This window comes from Vicugna pacos, unplaced genomic scaffold, assembly GCF_048564905.1.
Source record: "Vicugna pacos unplaced genomic scaffold, VicPac4 scaffold_19, whole genome shotgun sequence".
NCBI classification, from domain to species: Eukaryota; Metazoa; Chordata; class Mammalia; order Artiodactyla; family Camelidae; genus Vicugna; species Vicugna pacos.
This window is the reverse complement of record NW_027328740.1, coordinates 25470214-25484971: the sequence shown is the minus strand read 5'-3', so window position 1 is coordinate 25484971 and position 14758 is coordinate 25470214. Positions and strand designations below refer to the sequence as shown.

General features: G+C 42.1%; 1 protein-coding gene across 1 annotated transcript in view; it reads right to left on the bottom strand.

Annotated features, from left to right (window-relative positions):
* Positions 1-2528: 2528 nt before the first annotated feature.
* LOC140693336 (trafficking protein particle complex subunit 9-like) overlaps positions 2529-14758 on the bottom strand; it is a 115555-nt gene continuing 103325 nt past the window's right edge. The window contains exon 6 of the mRNA XM_072957272.1: positions 2529-3048. Within this exon, the coding sequence (XP_072813373.1) occupies positions 2800-3048 (249 nt within the window). The 3' untranslated portion in view covers positions 2529-2799. The remainder of the gene's footprint in view (positions 3049-14758) is intronic.

Sequence of the window (14758 nt, the reverse complement as noted above, 5' to 3'; positions counted from 1 at the left end):
GAAGGACGGCTTTCACACACACTTATCTCTCAGAACTGAGCATGTGGAGAGACGTTCGTTCATCCAGCACAAAGGGAACGGGTTGCAGGAGAAACCCTTACTGTGGTTTCTCAGTTTGTTTCCTAGTGCCGGTTTGAATTTCCTGCGGTCTACACTGTAAACCCGAGTTGGAGGTTGTTCCTCCCCATATTTATGTATGGACCATATGCCGACACAAAAGAAGAGATTGTAGTAAATATAAAGTGGCTGAAATCAATGTCCGGAAAACCTAGCTAAGTTTCCTAAATGTCCCAACTTAACTAGCCACAGGACTGCCGCATCAAGAATGGGGCAAATAGCACCTTGTGAATTTTTTTTAATAAATAAATAATGATCCACTTCCTACCACCGGCAATTATGATAAGACTGAGTATAAGTTCTTACAACAAATAATGTAGAAATCATAATTTCTACTTGATTCAAACCACTTCTTCTATATAATTTGAATCTTTTTTCTTCAGACGGATTTGTGCCATTTGACCTAGTGATAAAATTTTCAACTTGCTTTTATTAAAAATATTCACCATAGTGAGAGTTTATTATATCAACTATTCCTTTATGGGAAACCCTTGTGCCTTGTCACTCTGTTTCATAATATTTCCTGTGGAAAATTCAATCCTTCATTCAGGAAAAGTCTGAGCAATATTTCTCATGGAAATCCGTCCTAAACTGCAACCCAAGAAAATGAAATTGACACTGAGCAGCCCGTGAAGCCGGCAGACACATGCAGTGCACTGTTGTGTTCCCGCCTCGTATTTCTGTAACCAGCAGGGAAATTTGTATCTCAAGAAATAGACATAAACAATTTTCAGGACCTGAGCACACAGTTTCCCTTTCAGGGTTTAGTGGGCTTCCATTTAATTCTATGAGAAATGTTTAAAACAACAGGACAACAGCTGAGATAGGGTTTAAAATAACTTTTATTTCAGTGAAAATAAAGCCAACTGACTGTTATCATTTTTACTTTATTTGATCTCACTCTCTTACTTTACCTTCCCAACCTCCTCCACAAAATGATGGTGAACATCCCCTCCTGGGTCAGAAATCTAAGTAGAAATTACCAATCACATTGAGGTGTGCTTTGTTGTTTTGTTTTTCAAAACAACCAAGTTTCATTCATATGATTTAATAATTAAGATCAGAAACAAAGTCTACTCAATAAATGGTAGACAACACATGTCGTCATAGCTGCTCATCAGGTTTGGCCCCACGTTACACACTTTTACATGGACATGTGCCATGTGCTGTCATGGGAAACGGTGAGTGGGGACAGGGCCTCTGCTCTCACAGGGCACACAGCCTGGTGGGGCAGGCGGTGTTCAATCATTGCCCTTTTGTCTTTAATATACTTACAAATTATGGGAAATGCTATTTAAAAAGAACAAAATGAGTCACTGAAAGTGAAAAATACAAGGACAGTATTTAGGCTGAGGGAAGACAGGGAATCTCTTTGAAGATCTGACACTCCACTGAGACCCAAAGGACAACTCTGGCACTGAAGGTGAAGGGCAGGGACACACTGATAAAGGGCTGAAATCCAGAATATACCAAAATTTCTTTACACTCAACAAGAAGGATGAATAACCTGATTAAAAAATGAGCAAAATGCCTGAACACACACCTCATCAAAGAAGAAATCTGGATGCCAAAGAAGCCTTTGGAAAGATGCTCCACAGCACCTGTCATCAAGGGGATGCAGACTGAAACAGCGAGATACCACTGCACACCTGTCAGAACTGCCAAAATGCAGAACACTGACAGCACCGAATGCTGGTGAGGATGTGGAGCACCAGAAATTATAATGCATTGTTGGTGGGAATGAAAAATGGCCCAGGTACTTTGGAAGACGGTCTGGCAATTTTTTACAGAGCTAGACGTAATTCTAACATATGATCCGGCAACTGTGCTCCTTGGTGTTTACTCGATGAAATGGAAACTTATGTTCACACACAAATCTGCATACAGATGTTAATAGCAGCTTTATTCATACTCAACAGGATTCAGAAGCAACTAAGCTCTTCTTCAGTAGGTGAATGGATAAATAAACTGTGGTCCCGCCAGAAAATGGACTATTATTTGGTGCTAAAATGAAATGAGTTATCAAGGAATGAAAAGACATGGAGGAACCTTAAATGCATATTACCAAGTGAAAGAAGCCAATCTGGGAAGTTTCAGCAACTGTCTGATTCCAACTGTATGGTGTTCTGGGAAAGGGAAAAACACAGAGACTGAAAGATCAGTGGCTGCCAGAGGCTAGAGGGGAAAGAGCAATGAATGAGGTGCAGCACGGAGCATTTTAAGGTCACTAAGACACACGACTCTGTATGATGCTGTGATGGTGGATACATGTCATTGTACATCTGTCCAAACCCACAGAGTGCACAACACAATGTGTAAATCCTAGTGTCAACTATGGGCTATGGGTGATGATGACATGTCAGTGTAGGTTCACCCATTGTCACAAATGTACACTCTGGTGCAGGTGTCAATATTGAGGAGGCTGTGGGGGCAAACTGCAGTTCATACACCCAATCCAGCCCCAGCCACCGCTGTTAATAAAGCTCTATGGGTGTGTGGACTATCTGGCTGTTCTGGCATCTAATCAGTAGAGCTGAGCAGCTGCACCAGAGATCAGGAGGTTTTCAGACCCTGAAATATTTACCCCCAAGCCCTTGAAAGGAAAAGTCGGCTGAGCCCTGTTCTAAATGAATCAAGATTCACCCTGATGAGGCAGGACAGCAGGGCCCAAACCAGGCATGGTTAATGGGGCTGAAGCAATGTTTTAGTTCCAACACATTTGCTGAAGTCCTGCAAGTCCAGTGACAGACTGTAGCCAGGAAGCGTCTGCAGGAGGAGTCGGGAGCAGGCCTTCCCGCCAGGCTCCGGGATGCCGGGGGCCGCGTGCCGCACGGGGGCCACCCGCTTGAAGAAGGTGGACTTGCAGTGGAAGCCGATCAACTCGTAGAGCTCGGAGAGGATGCTGCACGGCTGAATTTTCTCCTCGGAACGCTGAAGCACAGGGAGAAAAGCAACAAGCATCTGAATGAAACACGTAAGTGAAAAAAGACCCATAAAAATGGTTTTCCCTTAAAACAGAGACCCGATGACACAGGAAGGAAGAGGAAGGCTGACTTAGTGCACTGATGGGACCAGATGCAGAAACGCAGGGAAGCAGCACTGTGCAGACACTCCAGACCCCCTCTGGGCCCCACCTCTCCGCATTCCACCTGTCCCTTTACTAGAAAAGCCCGTATTCCCTGAAATAGAGGAATCTGCTACCTAAACATGGGACACAGAGAAGGGAAAGAGGAAAAGGAAGGGAAAGTAAAGGAACAACAGTTCATCTAGACCCTAGGGTCTGGGCGGGACTTTCACCAAACACACAACTTCTCAAAGCACAGAGCGCACAGGGAGAGGCTGACAGAGTGATTGCGACTTCTGCTCCTAAAGCACCCAGCTACTTGTCAGCACACGCTGCGCCCATTACTGAATCATTACAATCATCTCAGAAACAACTACTACCCCGGCTCACAGGCAAGGAAATCTGAAACTCGGGGAGGAATTATTATCATCCTGGACAAAGTCCCACAGCCCAGTAGTCTCAGAGCCTCCGGCAGACCCTGGGCTAAAATGCTCCTCATCACCACGGGCCCTGAGACTCAGGCTGAGGCCACGTCAGGTCTGCACGGGCCCAGAGCACAGTCTGTGGGACAGGGAATGCTCCCACTCGAAGTGCCAGGTCAAGGCCCTCAGGAACTTGTGTAATGAAACCAAATCCCCAAACTCATTTCCAACCCACTGCCCTGTCCGGGAGGACTGCTCGGCACAACTGCGCTGTCACCTGTGCACAGGCTGAGCAAGGGGCCCAGACAGTGATGTGACATCCCAGTGGAAGTGGCTCGGAGACCACTTCATCACAGGACAGATTCTCCCGGCTTCCAACGTTAACTCTCCATTCCATTTCCAACTGGAAAGTAAGTTTAGACTTGTTTTCCTCTCTTAGAAACAAAGAGAGCGGTAACATCAGAGGGAAACTCAAGACAGAGGAAGAGTCTCCTGGTCATTTGCAAGGATAGGCCGGGGAGGGAACAGAGACAGGGATCAGAAAGACCCGTGTTCCAGTCCAAAGTCTGCACGTCACTCGCTTTGACAGTTTCCTTTTTAATACAGGTGATAAAATCTAATTATGATTTTTGGGAAAACTAAATGAAATAACGTATTCCACTAGCATAGGTGTAAAATCCTCCATGAGTGTTCCAGAAATGGACGTGATCGTGGTTAGTTACTGTCTGCCAATTCTTGTGTTCTCAGCTCACATCACCCAACCAGAGATGTGCGAGAGATTGCCTCACCAGCCAGCAGCCTTCTCCAACTTGGAAACTTACAGTGTCCGAAGAGCAGGCAGTGTTGGATGCTTTGCGGCACTCTGGAGGTAGCACTCCAGTGATGACTTTAAAAAGCTGGGGAGAATTTAGGGGACCATACAGTTCAAATACAGAGTACTCATTCCATGTCTACAAATATTCATCTCTAGCCATGATGAGTAAGAGAGGAAATACATATTCAAACATACATCATTTTCCCACATAAGTGCATCAAAACAATTTGGAAAGAGTGTAACTTTCTTCTCTAGATCACACAGCGGGGATTACAAGGTTTGTACTGACAGCCCTACTTGTAAATCATCTGCAAACGTAACTGGGTCCACTATCAGTCATCATAATTTGAAGGGAATGTTAGAAAAGAAAAAAGCCAAGCTAATACTCTCCAATCTTTTGTTTGGTTACGATGTAACAGAGGAGATGGACAGCTCAATAAGGAACCACTCTGCCGTGATCACGGAGCCGGGGAGCGGGATGTGCGGCAAGATGTATGACGCAGCCGCAACTGTGCCCATGATTCTAGGCAGGTACCCAAAGTCACCTTGACAAGGTGTGAAACGTTTATGCCCACGTCCTCATAACCTGACATGTATTAAGGAGAAATGGAAACTTATAAACGGCCAATACCCTTGGTGGATACACCGTCCAAAGAGCAAAGTCACAGTTTGACAACTGGCCATCCCGGTACCTTGGGATTCATTCTTGAAGAACCTTAAAAACCACTCCTCTGTCCTCAAGAAGTGCTGCCTACTAGTCCTATCTTTGGCTCATGGATACCACATGTTGAAGTGAACTTCAATGTCTGCACAGATTTGACTGTCTTTCTCCAGGTTCACTTGTCCATTCTGAAGAGGCCTGAGCTAAGTCCAAATTCCTTAAGATTAATTCCCTCCAGTGACAACTCAACGAGCCTGTAATTACAAGCCAACAGAACAGGACTGTCCTCAGCGAAAAATGTCACCAACCCTTCACTGCTTTCTTAAACTCCTCTCCTGGTTAATTGCAACATACTAACACCACCCTCCACCAAGTTCCCCAACTATGTCAAATAGAAAGTAAGGTCCATAAAAGAGGAGACAACTCCATAGTCACCTTTGAATTCCTAGCATAAAGTAATGTCAATAAATAGAACTATGATTATGGCTTCTTTCCTTTAAAACCTTTCTGGTTATTTAAATGAGACCATGGAAGGGAGGTGTTTGAGTCCAGTATCTTGATCCAGAAGACTCTGGAGGCCTTTTTCAGAATGGCTGTCCACTGATTCATTCAAAACACACCTTCTCTTTCCGGGAGGAGCTGTGATTTTCTGCCATGGGTTTGTGGTCACTCTCATGCCAGAACAGCTTTAAACTAAATCCTTACTTTGGATATGTTATTTTTCCCGCTTCCAAAAAATTTTACTTTCCTTACTTCCTTGCCTTGAGGAATGCTTTTATTCTTTTCTTTCTAATTCAACCTTTTATAAAGCAGGATTCTCAGGATGTGTTTGGCCTTATATAAGAACAGCCATCCAACTCCCAGTGTGAGAGGCCACAGGCTCACCTCCTGCCCTCCTGCCAGGGCAACTGAAACTCAGTTCAGGAGCCAACCGGCACCCCAGGGCTTCTAAGGCTCACGTATCTCCCAGAATCCCTGCTTTCTGGTTTGTCTTGGCTTCTGAGAATTTCCCCTCACTTTCTTGACAATTAGCTGTGCAGCTTGAAAGATGAGGAAGGAAGGTTTTATTTCTTAATCAGAATTTAAAGGAACTTATGTAATGAAGCTTTTCACGAGTTTCTAGAACCCTCCATTGCTGAGACAGAAAACACACAAGATATTTTCTAAATTTAGCTATCATGTGCATTTTTTCTTTGCTTTTGTTTTGTTAACTGCTAATAGACATTTTTTAATTAAAAAATAAAATAAGGTCCCAAATAAGATAGAAAATTGAAGGGGCAAACAAAATTAAAGAGCAAAGACAGAAAAATGATAAGTACTCTACAAAGTTAATAGAATAAATACACTATGGATCAGACCAGCAATTCTCAGTAACAGCTAATTGAAACCTGACCATGAGGTAAAACGTCTCTCCTGTCAGGAGATGACCAACAGAAAATAGAATTAAATCAACAACCTAAAATTCTAAGTCTGGCGAGGTATAGAAGTCTACCAGCTAAGTGTGTCTTCTTCTGGAAAAGAGGGAGACTCACCAGCTCTTTTCTGTGGAGCCTGGGCCCAGGGGAGGACAGTGAAGTGTGTTCTGTAAGTACCCAATTAGCAAAGTGAGTGATGAATAAAGAGATGTGAGCTTTGATGAGAGATGATACTACTATTCACTTGTCCTGTAAAGTATGTCTTCGCGTTCAGAGATCAATATCTCAGCAGGAAAATGCACAGCCCGGGACCAGACCACTTCTGTGATTGTGACACTGCACTTAGATGTCTCAAGGGCACCTCCAACTCCACCTGCAAAGAGCTAACTTCACGGTGTTCCTCCCATAGCCATCCTGCCCAGGGCCCTTGGTCGGGGGCAAGGTCTCCCTGCCTCTCCCAGCTCAGGCCAATCACTCACAGATGTGACAAGACCCCTCCTTCAGGGGCAAATTTCCTCAGTCAACGAGATCCACCACCCACACCTGTCCTACCAGGTACTCACTGGCACTCCCTCAGCACTGACTCTGTGCTGGGGACCATGCTGCACACTGTGCACACGTTATCTCACTGGATCTACACAGCAGTCCTGGGAGTTCGGTACATCACTGCTTCTATTGATTAGATAAATTGTTTCACTTCCTTGGGTGTGTCATCCAAAATGACACGGCTACTGAGCCACAAACCTGGGACTGAAAATCACTTGAAAATTGAACACTGCTACACCTCGCAGCCACCCTACTCTGACTCATCACATCACCTCCTGCCGAGCCTTCTAAATGTTTCTAAGCATTCTACAAGACAAAAGTGATCTACGAGAGCATCGCACTAGCCTACTTAAAATCTGTCAATGACGGTCCACTGCTCTTAGGAGAAAGCCCCACCGGGCCTGAGCACAGCCCAACGGACCGGCATCCGCTTTCCCTGCGCGGCCGCGCCGCCTCACCCACCACGCAGCTCTACACGTGCAGCGTCCAGGACAGGGATGCTGACTCCGTACAACCCGGGGCTCGTCTCACTCAAACAATGATCACCCTCTTCAGTGGTTACCTTCTTCAATACTGAATCTCAGAAAAATATTTTCTCTGGATGAATCAATATCTTTTTCCTTACAACTTCCCATCATTGATAATGAGCTCCCCCCAAAAGAGAGAAGACCTAATCCTCAGTCTCCTTATCTGTAAAGTGCAAATAACAGGGAAATATGAGAGGTTTTATTAGAAGTAATATTCATGTGAGGCTGAGGGACAATTCCCAACATACAGTAAGTACTCAATATGTGCTTACTTAATATTAATAAGAATAGATTACATTCCAGCAACCTTAAATCAATGCTTTATGGCTTTGTCTAAAAGACTACCGACAAACTGTTGGACGAACTGTTTTGAGCAGATCAGCACAAGTGTACTGGGCGAGGTAAGCGCTGACTCCAGTTACAGCTGCAACCAACCAGCACTACGGGGCGGGAGCAGTTTGCTCAAACTCTTACATGTTGCTTGAGCATTTAGTTGTAGTTATTGAATAAAGACAGGTATTATTTACTCAAAGCTCCTGAAACATAAATCTTCAAAGATTGATGCAAATTATGTTTCAAGTACAACACTCTCACTAGAAATTACTTGAAAATTATAGTCTTAGCTCCTCCGCACATCAAAACAGCATTTTCCTAATGTATCTGACTATGTACTCTGAAAGGATTGTTTAAAAGAAATTAAGATGAAGCCATCCTGAATAAGATCTCAGTATCATCTACACAAACCCCACCCAAAGGTCTCATTTCTCACTTCCACATAGGTGTTCAGATGGCTTAAGCTGGGTCTTGGTTTCTTATGACACGGGGGTGGGAAGAATTGTGGATAGATCAATGTAGCAAATATAAACCTAGTGTATTTGCTATGTAGGAATCCTAGAAATAAATAAATTGATATATATAGTCCCACCCTTATGAAGCTAAGCCGTTCCATTTACAACTGCATAAAAAATAAAATGAGAGATACATTTAACAAAAGTTTACAAGATTTGTACATTGAATATTTTGAAGTATCACCAAAAAAATTTTAAAATATCTTCATATATGGAAGGCATCCCATGATCATGCAATGGTAGAAAATATTGTTAAAAATGTTAAGACTTCCCAAAGTAATCTACATATTTAATGGAATCCCTATCAAAATTCCAGCTGACTTCTTTGCAAAAATTGAAAAACTGATCCCAAAATTCATATTGAAAGCAAGGGACCCAGGTCAGCCAAAACAATCTTGAAAAAGAAGAGCAAATTTGGAGGACTCACTCAAAGGTTACAGCAAATCTAGAGCACTCAAGTCATTATGCTTCTGTCATAAGTTTGGATGCAGAAATCTATGAGACACAATAAAAAATCCTGGGGGGAAACTTACATTTACAGTCAGTTTTCCAGAAATGTGCCAACAACACTCCATTGAAAGTATAGTCTATCCAACAAATGGAGCAGAGACACCTGGGTATCTGAAGGCAAAAGAATGAATCTGGAATCTGGACCCCGTATTTTATATAACAAATATTAATTCAAAATGGATCACAGACAGAAACGTAAAAACTAAATATATGAACTTTCTAAAAGAAGACATAGTATGAATCTTTGTGGTCATAGGATAGGCTATGGCTTCCTAGATACAATACCAAGAGCACAAGTGATAAAACAAAATAGATAAAATGGACTTCATCAAATTAAAATCATTTGTTACAAAGGACAACATCAAGAGTGTGAAATGAAAGGGGAAAGGGGTAGCTCAAATGATAGAGTGTGTGCTAAGGAAGAAAAACAAAATGAATAAATCTAATTACCTCCCCTATAAAGAAATTGTTTTAATGTTTAAAAAAATTAAAGTGAAATGACAATCTGCAGAATAGGAGAAAAATCTTGCAAAGCATATATCTAATAAGAGACTAGTATCCAGGATATAAAACAAATGCTTACAACTGAACAATACAAAGAAAATCGACCCAATTTTTTAATTTGCCAAGGATTTAAATAGATACACAATTGGCCAATAAGCATCTGAAAAGATGGTCAGCATCACTAGCGAAATCAAAATCAAAATGAGATCTCATTTTAAACTCACTAGGATGGTTATAATCAAAACATGGACAATAACAAGTGTCAGTCAGGAGGCAGAGAAATGGATACCCTCAATATGCAGCCGTTGGAAAGGGGCAATGGTGCAGCTTCTTTGGAAGAGCCCGATGTTTCCTCAAAAGGTTAGAGTTATGTGGCTGAGCAATTCCACTCCTACATGTAGAGTCATCCTTCAGTGTCCTCGGGGGGTTGGTTTCAGGAACCCCCACCCTGGATACCATAATCCAAGGATGATCAAGTCCCTTTGCAATCAGCCATCTGGATCCATGAAGTGGAAACTACAGATATGGTGGGCCAACTGTACAGCCAACAGAATGGAAATGTATTCTCACAAAAACTTGCACATCAATATTCATAGCAGTATCATTCAGAGTAGCTAAAAGTCACTAAAAATATCCATCCATCAATGAATGGATAAACAAAATTACCAAGAATAGTCCCACAAACTTTTGGTAATTGAATCTTTGACAAAGGAGGTGAGAACATACAATTGAGCAAAGACAGCCTCTTCAGCAAATGGTGCAGGGAAAACTGCACAGCTGCATGTAAATCAATGAAGTTAGACTACCCCCTCACAACATACAAAAAAATGAATTCAAAATGGCTTAAAGACTAAAAATTGTAGACAAGACACTATAAACCTCTTAGAAGAAGACATAGGCAAAACATCTGACATATATCTCAACAATATTTTCCAAGAGCAGTCTACTATAGCAATAGAAATACAAGCAAAAATATACAAGTGGGTTCTAATTAAACTTACAAGCTTTTGCACAGAAAAGAAAACAAAAATTAAAGCAAAAAGACAACCTATGGAGTGGGAGAAAATAGTTGCATTAAATGAAAGTGACAAGGGCTTAATTCCCAGAATATGTAAACAGCTTTTACACTTGATAAAAAAGAAAAACAAACAATTCAATCCAAAAATGGGCAGAAGACCTAAAGAAACATTTCTCCAATGAAGACATACAAATGGCCAATAGGCACATGAAAAAATGCTCAATATCATTATCAGAGAAATGCAAATCAAAACTGCAAACAAGTATCACCTTTCACCAGTCAGAATAGCCATCATTCAGAAGTTCATAGACACTAAATGCTGGAGAGGCTGTGGAGAATTGGGAACACTCCTACACTGTGGTGGGAATGCAGTTTGGTGGAGCCATTGTGGAAAACTGTATAGAGGTTCCTCAAAAGACAAAACCTTGGGGGCCCAGATGACACAGCAATCCCACTCCAGGGCATATATCCGAAAGGAAACGTAATTCAAAAAGACAGTTTCACCCCAATGTTCACAGCAGCATTATTTACAATATCAAGACATGGAAACAACCTAAATGTCCACTGACAGACGACTGGATAAAGAGGTTGTAGTATATATGTCCAATAGACTACTATTCAGCAATAAAATAATAATAAAATAATGCCATTTGCAGCAATATGAATGGACCAGGAGAATGACATTCTAAGTGAAATAAGCCAGAAAGAGAAAGAAAAATACCATATGAGATCGCTCACATGTGGAATCTAAAACAAAAAAACAAACAAAAACAAAGGAACAAAAAGATAAACTTATCTACAGAACAGAAACAGACACAGAGACATAGAAACCAAACTATGGTTACCAGAGGGGAGAGGGTGTGGAATGAATAAATTGGGAGTTCAAGATTTGCAGATGCTGAGTATGTATACAATAAACAGCAAGTATATACTGTATAGCACAGGAGAATATATTTAATAACTTATAGTAACTTATGTTTAAAAAGAATATGAAAATGAATGCAGGTATGTTCCTATTTAACTGAAGTTTTGTGCTGTACACAAGAAACTGATGCAACACTATAAACTGACTAGACTTCAATGAAAATATTTTTAAATAGACCAAAAACGAAAAAAAAGGAAAAGGATATTATCAAACAAAAAGAATAATGTACTGATTCAGGCTACAATATGAATGAACTTTGAAAATTTATGCTAAAATAAGCCCGTCACAAAAGGGCAAATAGTGCCCTTTAAGGTGAACTGTATCTAAGCATTTATTGTACTACTCCTGTAAATTTTCCGGAGTTTTGAAGTCTATCAATATCAAAATAAAATGTATTATTCATTAAAAACTTAAAACCCTTCCTCACAGGAGGGCTTTAATTATTAAATGCAGAAAAGCATGTAAAACTCTTGGAACAACAATTTTCACGTCCACACACAGTCACTGCTGTCACTGCCACTCAGAGTGTGGTGCCAGCGCTGATAAGAGCTGCCTCCACTCGCTCCCCTGCAGAAAGGAGTGAAGGCCTGAGCTCTGACAGGCAGGGTGAGCGTGAACCTGAGTCATACACAGCCACGTTCCAGACTCTGCGTTACCCAACTTTCTTATACAAACTGCAACATGTAATGTAAACACTCTAGAGGGATGTATCTTACAACACAGGGAATACAGACAATGTTTTACAGTAACTATAAATGGAGCATCTATTGTACACCTGAAACATATATTTTAAATCAGCTATGTCTTTATAAAAAATTAAAAAATAATTTAAAAATGTTATCCCTTTAATATTCAATTTGGTTTTTAATTAACTACTAAACAGCTTAGAATATATAAAAGCATTTAAGTGTGATGTTTGTTTACATATTTATTTACTTCAGCCTCCTGCTAAAAGAGAAATTAAACAATTTTTTAAACACAGCTTAACAACCATAACAACAAAAAGGCAAAACTGAGAGTGAAGAGAAAATGGAGATTCAATACTTAAATGAAACCAGGGGGAGGTAAACTCATAAAAATGGATTCCATGAAGTCAGGGCAAGTGTTAAAGGCCGACTAGAAATTCAGCTGTAAGATTCTTGGCAGCTAAAGCAAAAAGAAAAAGATGATGGGGCAGGTGGTAGAGCGTGTGCTTAGTGTGAACAGGGTCCTGGGTTCAAGCCCCAGGGCCTCCACTAACAGATAAATATACCTAATTACCTACCCCCCAAAAGAGCCCCAAAGAAAAGAAAAAGAGAAATTTCTTTCCAAAAAAATCCTGATATTAAATTTGGATTAAATACTTTAAAAATAAAAGGAAAATAGAAAAGATGAGTGACACTGTGAACAAAAACCCCAGCTGGGCTAACAAGCTAAGTCACAAATCTAAGTGTGATAAGTGTCGGTTTACTGATCTAAGTTTTGCTGGGCTAACTCGTAAATCTGAAGTTCAGTGTCAGTTTACTGGGCTAACAAGCTAACTCGTAAATCCAAGGTCAACAATTGTCAGTAACGTGATCTGTTCCAAATTGATAAGCTTCAGTGTACTGATTCCTTGCTTTTTGTTGTTCGAGCCTTATTGGCTAAAAGCCCCATACTTGTAATTAACCCTATAAAACCTCATGTGCACGTCTTGGATGTGCTCAGGGCTTGGGAACAGAAGCCCCTCTGAGCCCGCTGGCATAATAAATCTCAGTACTCCCACCCTCTGAGTGCTGCTTATTTCTTGGCTGGCCTGTTGTTTCCGTAACAACACAAGCGATAATGCCCGTGAGATAAATCTGCAATGGCTGCTGGCAGGTCCCCATGTCTCATGTGGGAAAATCTGAAACATATTTCTCACCACTCAGAGTCATCCTCAGCCCACCCCACATCTCCCGCTGTTAAATGCAGGAACACACGCAGGGCCCGGCCTTTGCTCTCTCTGTGTCATCACAGTGAGACAGGATGGAAGGGGGCAGAGCAAGCCATTCAAGAAAGACCACAGCAATTAACATCAAAATGGTGGAGAATTCAACCCCCAATAGGTCTTGAGGCTCAGGATGAAGAGATTTAACTTCTAGTAGATCCTGAGCTTCATTATACACCCATTGTAATAGTAACATGGTGAATAACACGGCCCCAGGCACCATGGCCGTCACAAGGCTAGCCACAAAAGGTCAAAGGGTGGAAAATGGCCAACTCCCTGGAATCCCAGCCCCTTGCCCTAAGGCTGGTCCTTCTACTTATTAGCATATGAAACCACGAAGCCCAAGAAAAGGAGCAACACAGAGCCACATCCCAGGAACCCCTCTCTCTACCTCTTCGGAGAAGGCCCACACTATTTCTGTGGAGTGTGTGCCTACTTTTAATCTGAGCATCAAACCCCCATACTTCGTGACGTTTCTCATGCCTGTCAATGTATCTCTCTGAATAAATCTACCTTTACTCAACACTGGCTTGTTCTTGAATTCTTTACTGCATGAAGCCAAGGAACAAAATCTGGTGGGGCACATCCCAGGGGCTCAACGGAAGCCTGGGACACAGCCCTTCTCATGCCCCACATATTTTTTCTTGTATCAACAGGACTGGGATGTGAAGTGAGGTCTGAGGCCCCAGCTAAGGGACAGAAGCAGCCTCCAGGTCTCCAATTGGTGGGCAGCCTCTCCCCCATCAGGGGCCATGGGGTCTGCCTGGTTCTGTGTGTTTTTTTGTTGTGCTGACTCCCCAGTCAGAGAGATTTCTCCTTAGGCCTGGCTCCACAAAACCCTTCTCTCCAAAATACAAGCACATCATGTCACAATCCTCTTGTTCAACCATGAATTGTTCAGCCAACTTTTTCCTTCCCCAGTTAAGTACCTAAATGTCCTCCCTGCCATCCCACCACTTCTTTCTTTTTGAGAACTCTGCACTCCCCACACACCATCCTGAACGCAGGTGCCTTGCTGGCTGGGACCGAGATGTTTCAGTCTCAAACATCCTGAGTCCTTTCTCTTTCCACTTGCTAACTTAAAAAGGCCTTCCTGTGTCTCCCACCGCTCTGATTCTGAACGTCAAAAAATGCTCAGGTTACATTCACTCTGTGAATACCTCCCAGGTTTTGGCTAGGTTTCCTTCCCAAGATCTTCATTAAGGAGCTGCATCAAGAAGTTTAAAGGGGCTATTCTTACATTTGAGTGGAGGAGCCTGCAAGAAATTTAAATGGCTTTGAAGAGAGAGTTAACCAGGGACAGAGAGGTCGCAGGTCCTAGTCAACAGTGTCATGAGGCAAAATGTTCTTCAAAGGCTCAGAGTGGCTTCTGAACACGGAGTCGGCAGGGAGGAGGTGACAGGCAGTGAGTGGGGTGAGAGACACAGGGTACGGTCCCC